This window comes from Rhinopithecus bieti, unplaced genomic scaffold (genome assembly GCF_001698545.2).
Source record: "Rhinopithecus bieti isolate Rb0 unplaced genomic scaffold, ASM169854v2 scaffold_19708, whole genome shotgun sequence".
In the NCBI taxonomy this organism is placed as follows: Eukaryota; Metazoa; Chordata; class Mammalia; order Primates; family Cercopithecidae; genus Rhinopithecus; species Rhinopithecus bieti.
This window is the reverse complement of record NW_016810765.1, coordinates 1,570,155-1,585,031: the sequence shown is the minus strand read 5'-3', so window position 1 is coordinate 1,585,031 and position 14,877 is coordinate 1,570,155. Positions and strand designations below refer to the sequence as shown.

The following is a 14,877-nucleotide window of genomic DNA, read 5'->3' as shown; positions in this document are numbered from 1 at the left end:
TGACTGCTGCCATCTCCTGTCACACGACACACTAACCTTTGGGACATGAAGTGCACAGAGTTGCAGATCCATTGCAGGTTTTACAAGAAGAATGACAAGGCTGGGATTTTCCCCAAGTATCTGTATGAGAAAGAAACAACAGTTCAGGCTTCTCCTTTGAATAGGCACATAGGATTCCAGTGCTGAAAAAGATCTCATGGGTAACCTAGTCCCTTTTCTTGCCCCAAATGGAATCCTTTTGATTGTACATGAGCTGATTGTTGGCACTGGCTCATTGCCATTGTGTAGACTTCATTAATTTGTTTTTCTCTTACTCCTTCATTTGCAATTGAATATCAAGACTTCATTGGCAATTGATTATCAAGAAAGATACCACACGAATGTGTGGTACCAAAAGGAATGTGGTATCTTATAGCCTCAAATACTGTGGGGATATCTGAACTAACAAATGATTACTTCTTTTGTGTGTTAAAAATGGGAGTGTGAGTTTGTGTTTGTGTGTATGCATTTGTGAATGAGTTTATGAGTCAAAGGTAATCACTTCTATTGCCAAGATTGTTGGATGATCTTTTCTTTTCTTGTCTTTTTTTTTTTTTTTTTTTTTGAGACAGTCTCGCTCTGTAGCCCAGGCTGGAGTGTAGTGGTATGATCTTGGCTCACTGCCATCTCCGCCTCCTGGGCTCAAGCGATTCTCCGGCTGAGTAGCTGGGATTACAGGTGCGCACCACCACGCCCCGCTAATTTTTGTATTTTTAGTAGAGACAGGGTTTCACCATGTTGACCAGGCTGGGCTCGAACTCCTGACCACCCACCTCAGCCTCCCAAAGTGCTGGGATTACAGGTGTGAGCCACCGCGCCCAGCCGGATGACCATTTCTCTTCACTCCAAGATGATAATTGAGAATTCATTGTACCTCTCGTGGAGGAACTTCTTTTCTTTTTTCTGTTGTTGTTCTTCGAAAATCAGATTTTATTATTGGTCAAAGTTTGGGTCACTGTTTTCTTCAGAGTAGCTACTGTGCTATGCAACCTAAATTTATCTCATCTTAAATTTGTCCCAAATCATTGTTAAACATCACCATATTCCCCTACTCACGAGCTTTCTGGTTGGTTGGGCTATAAGTAGGCCATCCCAGGTTAATACACCATTCACCAGGGAAACTTTGAAAGTGTTCCCTTCTCCCTTTCCCTCCAACAGCATTTGATGGGCAGGCTTTCCCAGGAAGTCACCTCAGCAACTCCATGGGACAGTTTCAAAGACAGAACAGCTTCAAGACTTCACTCAGTCAATACATACTGAGACCTTGACTAGAGCTCAGGGATTGCTCAGAAATCGGCATGACTCATATAGGGAAAAATTAGAAAACGAAGTTCTAGCTCAGAATGTGGGATTTTAATGACCCTGACCCTCAACCAATGTTGACATCTTACCATTTCCCCTCATTACCTCCTCCCTCCCTTTCTCCCTTCCTTCCTCTCCTGCCTTTCATCTTCTTTCTTCTCATCTTAAGAGTCAGAGCCGGGTATTGATGGCTTTCTAGTCACACCTGCCTTCAGATCCCAGCTGTGCTGCCGAAGGGAAGGGTAACCATGGATACAGTAATTAAACTCTCAGAGTCCTGCTTTCCTTGTCTCTAAAATGAGAGAAAATAATTCTGCCCTTATAGGATTGTTGTGAAGACTAAATGAGATAATGTGTGTTAAGTGCTTAACATAGTGGCACAGTAAATGGTAGTTCCTCCTGCTTCCTGTTGTCTCTCTCTCGTCACCATTCCACTCCATTTCTGAAACTTGTTTTACTCCCCTCTTCTTTCCCTCTGGTTTCATACCTGAGTGGCACTGCTCGGCTTCTACAATATCATGGATACAAAGCTGATGAGCCTTGCCATAGAGGAAACTAGATTAAAATACAGATGGTAGAAAGATACATACATAGATGGATAGGATGGATAGATACAGATATGGGGATAGATGCAGATACAGGTGGAGATGGAGATGGAGATATAAATGATTAGGCTGCCATGCAGGGTAGTTGGTTTTTTCCTAGTTTGGAGAGAAAAATTTACTCTGGCTTTCTTTTATTTTTTGAGACAGAGTCTCACTCCATCGCCCAGGCTGGAGCGCAGTGGCACAATCTTGGCTCACTGCAACCTTTGCCTCCCAGGTCCAAGCGATTCTCCGATCTCAGCCTCCCAAGTAGCTGGGATTACAGGTGCCTGCCACCAATCCTGGCTAATTTTGTATTTTAGTAGAGATGGGGTTTCACCATGTTGCCCAGGCTGGTCTCGAACTCCTGACCTCAGGTGATCCACCCGCCTTGGTCTCCCAAAGTGCTGGGATTACAGGTGTGAGCCACTGCAGCCAGCCCCCTGGTTTTCCAATATACTAATTAAAGCTGATGATTGACTGGTGTACTCTCTCTGGAGCATCTGTTAAGGGCTGAATTTAGCCTTGTGCAGAGCCACAGGATTGTTACAAAGGTGTTCCTCATGCCTCTCAAAGTAACCGATTCTGTCCCCGAAGGCCTTTTAAACCTGCAATATCACTCAGCCCCAAAGAGACGGCAGCCGAAAGGCGAGCAACAATCCTGTTGCTACTATTAGTCAGATGTTCACTGAATGGCTGAGAGCAGTTGTGCAAAGAGTAATAAGACAACAATATTAATCAGAGAGTGAACACCTTGCAAATCTTCAATGTTGTACGTCCAGGCTTCAGGCTGATTTTCCTTTGATGTTATCATGTATATAGTAAAATATATTTATAAAGACATGAGTTTTCATTAATTTTCTCATATTTGTATACATTTTAATGTCTATATCTACATATATGCACATATTTATAATTACATGTATCTCACATTCTGGCAGTTTGGTATTTTACTGCATACACCTGGTATAAAATTTTATAATATCAGCCAAGCAAGGTGGCTTATGTCTGTAATCCCAGCAATTTGGGAGGCCAAGGTGGGAGGATCGCTTGAAGCCAAGAGTTTGAGACCAGCCTGGACAATACAGCGAAACCTTGTCTCTTAAAAAATAATAACAAATAAAAATAAAATAAAATTCTGTAATGTCTCCATATGTCCACCAGAGGGAGATCTGTACAAGCAGTTAACTTAGCAATTAGGCCTGGGCATGGGATAAAGTCCTCCCCAGCAAGAGTTCTTTATCATAAAAGATTAGAGACTTAATCTCAACGAGTAAATTTTAACCATGATCCTAGTTTCTCTTTTTCTCACTCCGGAAATTCTAGACTGGACAGGACCGCAAAAAAAAAAAAAAAAAAAAAGAAGAACCACTTTGATCCAGAAAGTGCGGTATCCTTTCTTCAGAAATGACTGTAGCTAAACTATATAAAGCAAGGGGTTCATTTATTCTATTTGTTTTTTATTTAATACATAATCTGCACATGGTGCAAAATGGAGAAAAGACATGTACTGTGATGTCTCTCCCTCCTAATCCCTTCTCCACCCTTTTTCGTACAAACTGTAGCTATTCACATGGTTTATCACCTTGCCTGTAAACAAGCACTATATTTGGAGATCATTCTTTATCAGTACAGAAAGAACCTCTTCCTTTTGGTGGCTCCATAGTATTCTATTGTATGAATACATTGACTTTATTTCTCTCGTCTCCTACTGGTAACCACTTAGTTTTTTCCAGTCTTTGTGATTTCAAACAATGCCGCAGGGACTGGGAAGGCAGAGGTGCTTCCTTAGCCTATTAAAGTTCTGTGAGGACAGATGCTCTTCTTGATAGCCTCTGCCAGGCATGACCATTTAGCATGTCACGAACGTCCTTATCTGTTACAGAAATCTCCACTGCTGAGTTTCTCACAGTCTTCCCTCTGAGTGACCGCTCATAGGTTATGTTTATGGGCCCCTCCTCTCTCCATCTTTTTCTAATGACCTCTGCATCTCTGCACCCCATTTGCATCTGGCCTCCCAGCTTCTTGGGGTGATTTTTCCATGGAGACCATCTCCAGAGACAGAGTCTGCTGCTGTGATTGTCGCCTCCCTATTTCCCTGTTACCTCTTTTGATTTGAACTTTCCACCTTCGTCGCTCCTGCAGCAGGCTCTTCACCACAGATAGGTTTGCAATGGGCACAGCTTCTTTTTTATTAAAAAAAAAATAAAGTATTTAGTTTTTTTTTAATGCAAAAAGGATAAAGAAGATAAACTTCACCTATAATCCCACCACCCAGAAATGTCTGTTGTCTATACTGTGGCACCTGGATGTCTCATCTTCATATCGAGTGTGTGGGTATAATTACATCTATGTATAGATGTGTGATCATTTATAGCTTCCGTATACATAAGACTGACCTTGAACACTGCATTTAACACTATAAATCTCGTAGGCATTTTCTCCTGTCATTAACATTCCTTGTAAACAGCATTTTTTTTTTTTTTTTTTTTTTTTTTTTTTTACGAGGAGTCTTGTTCTGTTTCTCAGGCTAGAGTGCGGTGGCACCATCTCAGCTTGTTGCAACCTCTGGCTTCCAGGTTCAAGCGATTCTCCTGCCTCAGCCTCCCAAGTAGCTGGGACTACAGGCGAGTACCACCACGCCTGGCTAATTTTTTGTAGTTTTAGTAGAGATGGGGTTTCACCATGTTGGCCAGGTTGGTCTCGAACTCCAGGCCTGAAGTGATCCGCTTGCCTTGGCCTCCCAAAGTGCTGGGATTCCAGGCGGAAGCCACCGTGCCCAGCCATAAACATCATTTTTAATGGTTGCATATTTATTTGTATGGACGGTAATTCACTTAGCTTTTTTCTTTTGTTACGTTTTTGAGATTGTTCCCTTCTCTTTTTAAAATCGTAAATAAAGCTGCTCTCAACATCTTTGTGAGTATACATTCTTGGCTGAGTCAGGATTCTGCCTATTAGGTATCCCGACTTACCATTATCTGGTGCCTTCTTTCTGGAGTCATTTTCCCCAGACCTCTATTTATCTTTACACCCTCCTGAATGGCTTTTTTTTTTTTTTTTTTTTGGACAGAGTCACGCTCTGTTACCCAGGATGGAGTGCAGTGGTATGATCTCGGCTCACTGCAACCTCCACCTCCCAGGTTCAAGTGATTCTAATGCCTCAGCCTCCCAAGTAGCTGAGACTACAGATACGTGCCACCGCACCTGGCTAATTTTTGTAATTTTAGTAGAGATGGGGTTTCACCATGTTGGCCAGGTTGGTCTTGAATCCTGGCCTCAAGTGATCTGCCCATCTTGGCCTCCCAAAGTGCTGGGATTACAGGCGTGAGCCACCATGCATGGCCCCCAGAATTGCTTTTTTTTTGTGACCCAGGGAATGCTGCTTTCAAAGCAAACTAGTGTTTCAAGTGTTAAAACTGGCCCGAGTCAAAGAGTTAGGGAGTAGATTAGGCTTTATTGTGTCGTATGTGTCCTGAGAGCTTTATATGCATTTTCTCATTTAATTCTTAAAATGACTTTGTGTGAGGCAGTTTCATGTTTTCACTTTACAGACAAGGACACTGAGGCTCAGAGAGGATGAGTAACTCACTCAAGGTTACACAGCTAGCAAGTCACAGAGCCGGGATTTGAATAATGTGTGCTGTGCTCTCAAGTCTGCATCTGCTAGAGGGTGTAGACATAGGCTTTTGAATTTTTCAGTAGTAAATTTGAATTCTAAAGTAATTTGATAGAAGCCAAAGTAATGGGGTGCTGGTAAGACAGGTCTCTAGAAAATGAAAAACCAAAAACCTGATTTGTAGTGTTTCCAATTTTTGTGGTGTAAATACTCCCACCATAGCCAATTTCAAGCTGTCAATGGTTTCACAATCCACTTACAGAACTCCTGAGTATGTAACGATCCGTGCAAGTTGATACAGACGCTTCCTTCATCCTACTGGCCAAACAGTTGATTACTTACCCAGTGCCATGTGTTTTTTTGCACTCTGTGTTCTGGTAGGTTAAATAACTAAAAATGGTGCACTCATTTCTAAGTGAGGCAGCTGCACACATCTACAAAGTCCTTCTAAAAATCAGATTTCCGTGGCATCTTTGAAGTTTTCTAAAGTTCAGTGACTATTAGGCAACATATCTTCCCACTACTGAAGTGGAATTTTTTTTTTTCACATGTGTGTGGCTTTCAGTGTTTGTGACTAACTCTGGGATTCCAGTCTTTCCCCAAGGATAAGAATTAAGATCAAGAGACAAGCTAGTGATAAATTGTTAGGATGTGGTCACAGACACAAAGCTAATTCACCATGTCTGTGTTCTGTAGATTAGACTATCACCAGAATATGTAATTAGAGCCTGCTGTAACATGGATTTAATCAATAATGGAAATACGAGGTAAGAGAAATGTGCAGAAATTACTCCTAGGACTTTCCAGCACTACCAGGGGAAACCACTTAAGAAAATCCAAATGGTTTAACAGTAACAGAGGAAACTCTTTCCATTCCCAACAATGGCTTCAGGAAACCAGCTGAAGCCATCATCTTCCTTCAAAGCCCGTGGTCTGCCATACCTGAACCTTTCCACTGAGGTTGTGTGACGCTTGAGTCACTGCTGAGGCCGTTTGCAGCCTGTTGAATATTATATTGTTTTGTTGTTGTTTTTTGACAGAGTCTCTCTCTGTTGCCCAGGCTGGAGTGCCATGGCACAATCTCAGCTCACTGCAACCTCCACCTCCCAGGTTCAAGTGATTCTCGCACCTCAGCCTCCCAAGTACCTGGGATTACAGGCACCCACCACCACGCCTGGCTAATTTTTTTTGCATTTTTATTAGAGATGGGGTTTTGTCATTTTGGCCAGGTTGGTCTGGAATTCCTGACCTCAAGAGATCTGCCTGCCTCAGCCTCCCAAAGTGCTGGGATTATAGTCGTGAGCCACCATGTCTGGCCTTGAATATTGGTTTTATTCCTGCCATTTAGGGACACTAAATAATTGTCACAATATACATCCCCAGACAGAGGGTCTGGGGATGATCTATACATTTGTGCAGTGACTTTTTGGTGGCTGAAAAAACAGAGAGTCGAGCGCCATCTTTGATGACTTAGTCTTGGCTGGAGGATTTGTCAGGCACTGTCTGATAGGTGGAGGAATCTGCATCCTTGGACTAGATGGGAGGTATTCCCACTTTGCTGGTAGTTGGCAAAGAATGATGGCTCTCTCACTGTAGTCATTCTCATCCTGATTAGCCACCTTATTAAAAGAGGAGTTCAGGGAACTCTAGCTGGGCTTTGATTTCAAGGGTGTTTTCCCAGCCTGTGCTGATAGATGCTCCTGGGGTTGGTTGTAGTCTTCAGATGCAAACAGGATCTTACTGTTTCCACTGGGGAGCAGCATGGGTGAAGGAATGGACTGAAGTGTGCATCATCTTACCTTTCCTACCTGAATCTGAATCTGTGTTTGAAAAACAAAATAAAACAAAACCCAAAACAGAACAGAAAAACGTTCTGGTACTACCTAGACAGCTATATCCTCTCAAAAGCACTCTGTACTTTGCCTGGGTTTCCTCTGATTTGACCCAGGATGACTGCAGTCTGCTTTCCATCATCTTAAAGGTGTGGCTAATTAGTGCTTGTTCTCTGGAACCCTCTACTCTCCTATTACACTCGCGATCCTGTTTCTTAAGAAAAAGAAGTCAGGAGAAGGTTGTAGGCATTGGCTCAAATACTCCCAGGACTTTATGGAATGCATTTCCCATTTACTATCCATTTCAGTGCTTACACTATGCTGGGGGAAGCTGAGCTATGGCTTTACCTTGCTTAGTGAATAAATGGCTATTTCTCTGTGTTAATGGTCTGCATGTCTTATTTCATAGGTCATAGGAATGGGAAAGTACAGCTCTGTCATTGACTTGTTTTTGTCCAGCCATGAGAAACACTCCCATCTCTGTCCCCAATCCCCTGTTAGTGAAAAATCCCCAAATACACTAATTCCTCCCTCTCTTCAGAAACATTACATTGCAATAGCAGAAAATGTGGAGGGGTGGGTGTGGTGCTTCGACAAAAGGGAACCACTGAAGCCTGGTTTCTGCTTGCAAAATGCGTAGTCCAGTTGAAGGGACGTGGAATCATTTGGGGAATCAAGCCTGCTCTAACTCTTGGCTCCCTGGACCGTGTCATCATCTGGACGCCAGATAAAATACAGATGTTCAGCGAGAAACACAGCACCAGACCATTTTCCTTTTGGCGTGCACTGCCTCTTAAATGCCTGAATGCCAGACAAACTCATTTGCAGCATTTTGCTTCAGCTATAACTCACAGAAGATATCCCAATCTGGATTGAATAATCTTCTCAGCTATGTCTCTGAAATAGGGCCCATGTTCTCTGTGGCCTTTGGCTGCTGGGTTTTTCACGGTCTCTGAGCTGCTCTTCCTTGAAGTCACATGTGTAAAACTGCTGTAGTAGACAGCAGCCATGGACATGCCTCCTCTCCAGCCCAGCAAAAACCACAGAGCTGTCACTCCCTCGAGCCCTTAGCACACTCCTCCTGTACAGCCCTCTCTCCGGCTGCCACTGCCTTTGCACCAAATTGACCCTTTAAACAAATTCCTGCCTCGAAATCAAATGAAGAGCAGCTCCTGTTTTTGTGACTGTCTCTGCATAGAACATGAGTCAGATTTTTCCAGCAGGAAGAGGATTTTGTTTTGTAACAACCTCGGACATGGAGGGGTCGCTGAAAGTTTGTAATTACCTTGCAAGGAAGCCGGTAACTGAGTCTCAAGTGTGAGGAGGCGTGGCGTAAAGACTCGGGGAGGAATGCGCACCTGCAGGGCTTTGCTGTTGGATTCCAAGCTCCCACACCTGTCTCCTCTCCTCCCTCCTCAGAAGCGCCATGCTTTCCCTGTCTGCAACTGGGAAGAGTAACTTTTAAAGGTAAGCTTTAACGATGGTGAGCTCTAATAACGCAGCCACAGAGACCATCTGTTTTTAGCATAAATTCTAATACGTTCGAGCAGTCCTTCCTTGTCTAATTGGAAAAGCCTACCCTACAGGTAAAATTTTCCTTTGCTACAAAAAGGACATGTAATAAGGACATAGGACATGCCTGTGATGGAAGTGACTCTGAAACTTCTGAGAAAAATGACACCGGGGCCCTTTCCCTCCGTGACTCTCTTCACTTGCTTCTGGGCCTGCTTCACCCAGGTAGAAACTCAAGCGGGTGGACCAATCATAAATTGCCCTTTGGGCTCTCTCTGCTGGCTGAATGCCAACCTCAGCTTCCTACCTATTCCTGCTACAAGCATCAGAGAGACTCAGGAACGACCCCAACTTGATTCTCACTCCAAACTCTTGTTTTTCTGCACAGCCTTTCTCTCCTGGATAATTCCAAAAACCAGAGTTATAGAAGGAAGGAAGCAGAGTAGGCAGCTAGACCCCTGTGATCTCTTTTTGGGAGGCACATACCATTCCAGAATTTGCCCTCCTCCCGGGTCTGGGTGGCGCGCACGCACACCCCACGCAGCGGCTGCAGTCCCTCCCGGCAGCTGCTGCACTCGTCATGACCAGGGCCTGTGCAGGTTTCGCACTCTTGGTGGCAGGGCTCACATTCTCCCATTTCTTGGTCACCATAGAATCCAGGGCCACATTTCCTCACACAACTGCCACCTATGTGAGAACACAGAAAGAAAGCATGAAGGCTTTGGTGATCATTGCAAGGCCAAGTTCTAAAGAGGCTGGAGGAAATTTTAGGGACATTTTCTTTGCATTTGTTTTATTGTTATTTTGAGATGGAGTATCTCTCGTTGCCCAGGCTAGAGTGCAGTGGCATGATCTCGGCTCACTGCATCCTCCACCTCCCATATTCAAGTCATTCTTCTGCCTCAGCCTCCTGAGGACTACAGGTGTGTGTCACCACACATGGCTAATTTATATATTTTTAGTAGAGATGGGGTTTTACCATGTTGGCCAGGCCACTCTGTCCAGGCTTTTCATTTGTTTTTAAAGAAACCAAGATGGCTTTAGCTTATTTCAACCAAGAAATGTGTTTTAATAAGTCCAGACTGGGCAAGGTGGCCCATGCTTGTAATCCCAGCACTTTGGGAGGTTGAGGTTGGCAGATCACCTGAGGTCAGGTGTTCGAGACCAGCCTGGCCAACAGAGGGTGCAGTGAGCTGAGATTGCACCATTGCACTCCAACCTGGGTGACAAGAGCGAGACTCCATCTAAAAAACAAAACAAAACAAAACAAAACAAAACCCAACACTTTACCTAAGTCCTCTTTCAACTGGGAATTTACCACGCCCAGCCCATGTAGCATTTTCAGCAGGAGTGGGTAATTGAATTTCAGGTTTGGTCTGTTGTGCCCCCGTCAACCCAAGTCACTAACCACCTCCTTCTGGACCTCCAAGGACTCTTTATCAGGGCAGCTGGGAGAAGGCTGGGGAGAAGGAAGGGGTACTGATACTTATTTATAGAGTACTGATTATGTGTCAAGTATTAGCTCATCTAAATCTCCACAAATCTCGTATGGTAGTAAATCTCGTATGGTAGTAAAGTGGGTAATTGAATTTCAGGTTTGGTCTGTTGCCATTAAAGGGTCAAGAGCATTGAATACAGAATCCTTGAGGCCTTGAAAAACTACAAGTAAAATAAATCTCTGTGTAGAGAAACACTGAAGAACATCGTAGGCTGTCTTTCTCATTCTTTCTCCCCCAAACACTCAAGTGCATTGGGCTATTACCTCTTCAGCTGCGAGATTCACACTGTATTTCTTTCCTAGCTATCCATTTCCATCAGTTAGTGACCAAAACCTAAGGCAAGGGATCTTGTTAAATTCTTGCAGTGCACAGGAATATATGAGATGGATTAAGTCTCAAGACAAGGGTCAGAGCTCTCAATATACCAGGTGACTTCAATGCCAAAACATTTATCTTCAGCTACCCACTCTCTATCTCCACCTTGTTTGCATCAGCTTGGAGATACATGAGATTAATTAGTGGAACAGGACCCATGCTTCAGTAATAAAAGCAGAAGGAAGTGGTTCAGCTAATGTTTATTTCTAAACCAAATTAAAATTTCTCCTTGGGCTAGAGGTGCCCGCACACACAGACTCTGAAACCAATCACATGTGCGCTCCTGTGGCCCCAACTGGGTGGAGCTCCAGTGCCTGGTTCTGACCTTGGATGGTGCCATTTTCTAACTTACCCAAGAGAAAGAAGCCCTCTTCACACCAGTAACATCCATTCTGGTCACAGCTGCCACAGTTACTATCACATGCCTTGCATTCCAGTTCCTCACTGTAGGTCTTCTCAGGACAGGTTTTATAACAATGCTGATCAAACCTAGAGGAAGAAGACATCATTTCTTTCATGACATATGTTGATTTATTACTCTTCACCACCATAATTTAATCTGCTCATATATTTCTATGCAGAGTTTTTTGTTTTGTTTTGTTTGAGATGGAGTTTTGCTCTTGTTGCCCAGGCTGGAGTGCAGTGTTTGATCTCGGCTCCCTGCAACCTCGGTGTCCTGGGTTCAAGTGATTCTCTTGCCTCAGCCTCCCGAGTAGCTGGGATTACAGGTGCACACCACCATGCCTGGTTAATTTTTGTATTTTTTTCTAGAGAGGGGGTTCTGCCATGTTGGCCAGGCTGGTCTCAAACTCCTGACTTCAAGTGATCCGCCCAGCTCTGCCTCCCAAAGTGTTGGAATTACAGGCATTAGCCACCACGCCCAGCCCATGTAGCATTTTCAGCAGGAGTGGGTAATTGAATTTCAGGTTTGGTCTGTTGTGCCCCCGTCAACCCAAGTCACTAACCACCTCCTTCTGGACCTCCAAGGACTCTTTATCAGGGCAGCTGGGAGAAGGCTGGGGAGAAGGAAGGGGTACTGATACTTATTTATAGAGTACTGATTATGTGTCAAGTATTAGCTCATCTAAATCTCCACAAATCTCGTATGGTAGATATCATGTATCTTTAATTTCTAGATAAGGGAACTGGAGCTCAAGGTTAAGCGCTCAAAATCACACAGCTAGCTAATGGTGGGACTGGGATTTTAACCAAAGTCTGTGTGAAAAGGTTGCTTGTGTGATTTGTCACATAGCAACTGGCACTGAGGCCTGAAATAGCTTGGTGTCAAGTCCAAGCAGCTTACTAAAATGTCTGTAACCAGATTATTAACAATAGTAGCGAAGTAGCTTAGCTTTTATTTATAAATATTTTTATGTATGTTATCCGTTATTCTCATGATACAGTAAAAATGTTGTACTTCAGACTCCACTGAATGGCAGGCTTACCTGAAGGGGGAGTGGACAGAAATCGACCCCTGCCTTTGATGAATTTCAAAGCATCAGCATGATATCAGGGAAAACCTTTGCATATCTTCTTTAACAACTTCTTCTTTTTTGTTTTTTTTTTTTTGAGACTAAGTCTCCCTGTCACTGAGGCTGGAGTGCAATGGTGTGATCTTGGCTCACTGCAACCTCCTCCACCTCCTGGGTTTAAGCGATTCTCCTGCCTCAGCCTCCTGAGTAGCTGGGATTACACATGCGCACCACCATACTCAGCTAATTTTTGTATTTTTTGGTAGAGATAGGGTTTCCCCATGTTGGCCAGGCTGGTCCCAAACTCCTGGCCTCAGGTGATCCACCCACCTCGGCCTCCCAAAGTGTTGGGATTACAGATGTGAGCCAACATGCCTGGCAACAACCTCTATTGTATAGCATTTCACTAGCTGTATTCAAAATTGCTAAATGTTTTCAAAGATTAGATATGTTTGTTTCTTGAAATAAATATCTCATGTTGTACCCTTAGTGATATTGGAGCATGTTCTTTCAGGATATTTGTTTTTCAGAGGGTTTTATGAAACATGCTCATTAGCGAGTTAGTGGTGAACTGGAGAGGTGGCCAGATTTGGCTCCAAAGTTTAACAGAAGATGTTTAACAAAGTTTAACAGAGCCTGGCCAACATGGCAAAACCCTGTCTCTACTAAAAATACAGAAACTAGCTGGGCGTGGTGGTGTGCACCTGTAATCCCAGCTACTAGGGAGGCTGAGGCACAAGAATTGCTTGAATTTGGGAGGCAGAGGTTGCAGTGAGCTGAGATCGTGCCACTGCACTCCAGCCTGGGCCACAGAGTGAGACTCTGTCTAAAAAACAAACCAAAAAACAAAAAAACAAACAACAACAAAAAAACAAAGTGGGTCAGGAGTGCAGTGATATGAGACATAGTCAATGTACAGAATGGCAGGCTATTCTGGAAAACTTAGATTAAAACCAGAAGGCTAAGAACTGATAAGGTGAACTGATCATTTTTAGTATGTTTCAGCTTGTTGGTTTTCCTTTTCTCTTCCATCCTCCTCACTTCTTTCCCTTCTTCCTACCTATTACCACATTTCAAGAGTATTTGTTTTTGGACAGGTGGGTCACCTCCTCTTGTCACCACATTGCTTTGTCCGATTCCATGGATGGAGGGAAAAGGCAATGTGGTGACAAGAGGAGGTGACCCGCCAAAGTCCAAATGTTCCAAATGCAGACCTGTCACTAGCTGTGTGCAACCTGAGTAAAACCTTGTCCCTCTCTGAGCTTCAGTTTTCTCTTCAGAAGATTAACATCCTCCTTGTGTCTCTGACAATCTCAATAAAATGATCGAGAGATGAAATAGTGTGGGAGTTTGTATATCACAAAACTTCTGAGTTCTTAGGAGGACAGGGAGGGATTATGCAGCCCATGCATTACCCAGGGCCTTCCTTTCCTTTGCAGCTCCTTTCTCTTTAGTTTTCCTTCTAGGACAGTCAACAGTGTGTGCTGGAAGGGAGGCTAGACTAGGAAGAGGAGGTGATATTTTAACATGCCATTTTTGATTTTGTGGATTTTTATTAGAGTGTGTTGGCAGTGATGGTTACCTCTGTTTCATTTAACCTAGTGGTCTGTGTCTCTTGTTACCTAGGGGATGATTGAGCTAATATAGCACCTGGCTTCACCCTGGTGCCTTTGCTCTGGTTAAGGACAAGGTATCCATGCAGAGATTTGCAAACAGCTTACTTGGGACCAGGTATATTATTAAAGTCTGTCCATGAATAGCAAGATCTGAATCTTGATAACCCATGGCAGGATTCCTAGACACCAGTGTCAGGCTGGATGACTTCCAGGATCAAGAAAGAGATGGCCTCCTTTCGAGGCAAGGAAACAGCTGGGCTCTGATTGCTAAATCCAAGAATTGCTCATTAATAGCCTGACAGGACAGAGTTGCTTCAGGCTGCAGGGCCACTTTGCTTTAATCACTGGATTGAGGATTAAGTCAGTAATGCTTAAACTGCAGAAAAGTTAGTGCCATGAAAAGGAAGGCCAGACTTACCTGTAATACCCCATAGCGCAAGATGTGCATGTTCCTGGATCATCTGGAAAAAAATTAAAATAGTAAAAAATAATAATTATGAGGAATTTGTCATTTGGAAAAATAGGCTCTGGAAAAGTTGTGGCTTGAGATAAACAATCCTGTGGGATAGTTTCATGAAATGTACTGTCCAGAAATAATATGTGAACAGATTGCACCGTTTTTAATTAGTAACAAGATGTACACTAGGATTTATCTTTATCAAAGGTAATAAGAGTTCTCATAAACACTTGGCCCTACTTTCAAGGAGGAATAGGCTCAAGCTACTGGGTCTTCAAATTAAAGATCAATGACCATCCACATTAAGAACCCCCTGGCCTCTAAGAGATAGAGGGATCAAGCAAGTCCACACACAAATATTTGGAAAGGGCTACAAGCTTCTGACCCTGAATAGAGGGTTTTCCATCAGTTACCCCAGAATTTTGCCAATGGAAGTGAGCATCATTTGGGGCACTCCTTTGAAATCTGCACAATTATTTTTCCCAAGTATCTACTTTGTGTTATGCCCTTCACAACCTTCTTAAAAAAACTGTCCTGGTCTCATTAAGAGTAATGATTCAATGCATCCCT

At 43.4% G+C, this 14,877-nt stretch overlaps 1 protein-coding gene across 4 annotated transcripts in view; it reads right to left on the bottom strand.

Moving 5' to 3' along the window:
* Positions 1-14,877, bottom strand: part of PCSK5 (proprotein convertase subtilisin/kexin type 5) — a 483,293-nt gene that overhangs the window by 56,221 nt on the left and 412,195 nt on the right. For 2 of the 4 annotated variants that reach the window (XM_017892728.1, XM_017892729.1), the window contains exons 25-29: positions 14,269-14,311; positions 11,115-11,251; positions 9,375-9,575; positions 4,031-4,111; positions 37-120 (exon numbers count right to left, since the gene is read on the bottom strand). In XM_017892728.1, coding sequence (XP_017748217.1) covers positions 37-120; positions 4,031-4,111; positions 9,375-9,575; positions 11,115-11,251; positions 14,269-14,311 — 546 coding nt within the window. Of the gene's footprint in view, positions 1-36; positions 121-4,030; positions 4,112-8,634; positions 8,822-9,374; positions 9,576-11,114; positions 11,252-14,268; positions 14,312-14,877 lie in introns of those variants that run through there. The other 2 variants (XM_017892730.1, XM_017892731.1) reach the window with 2 other exon arrangements.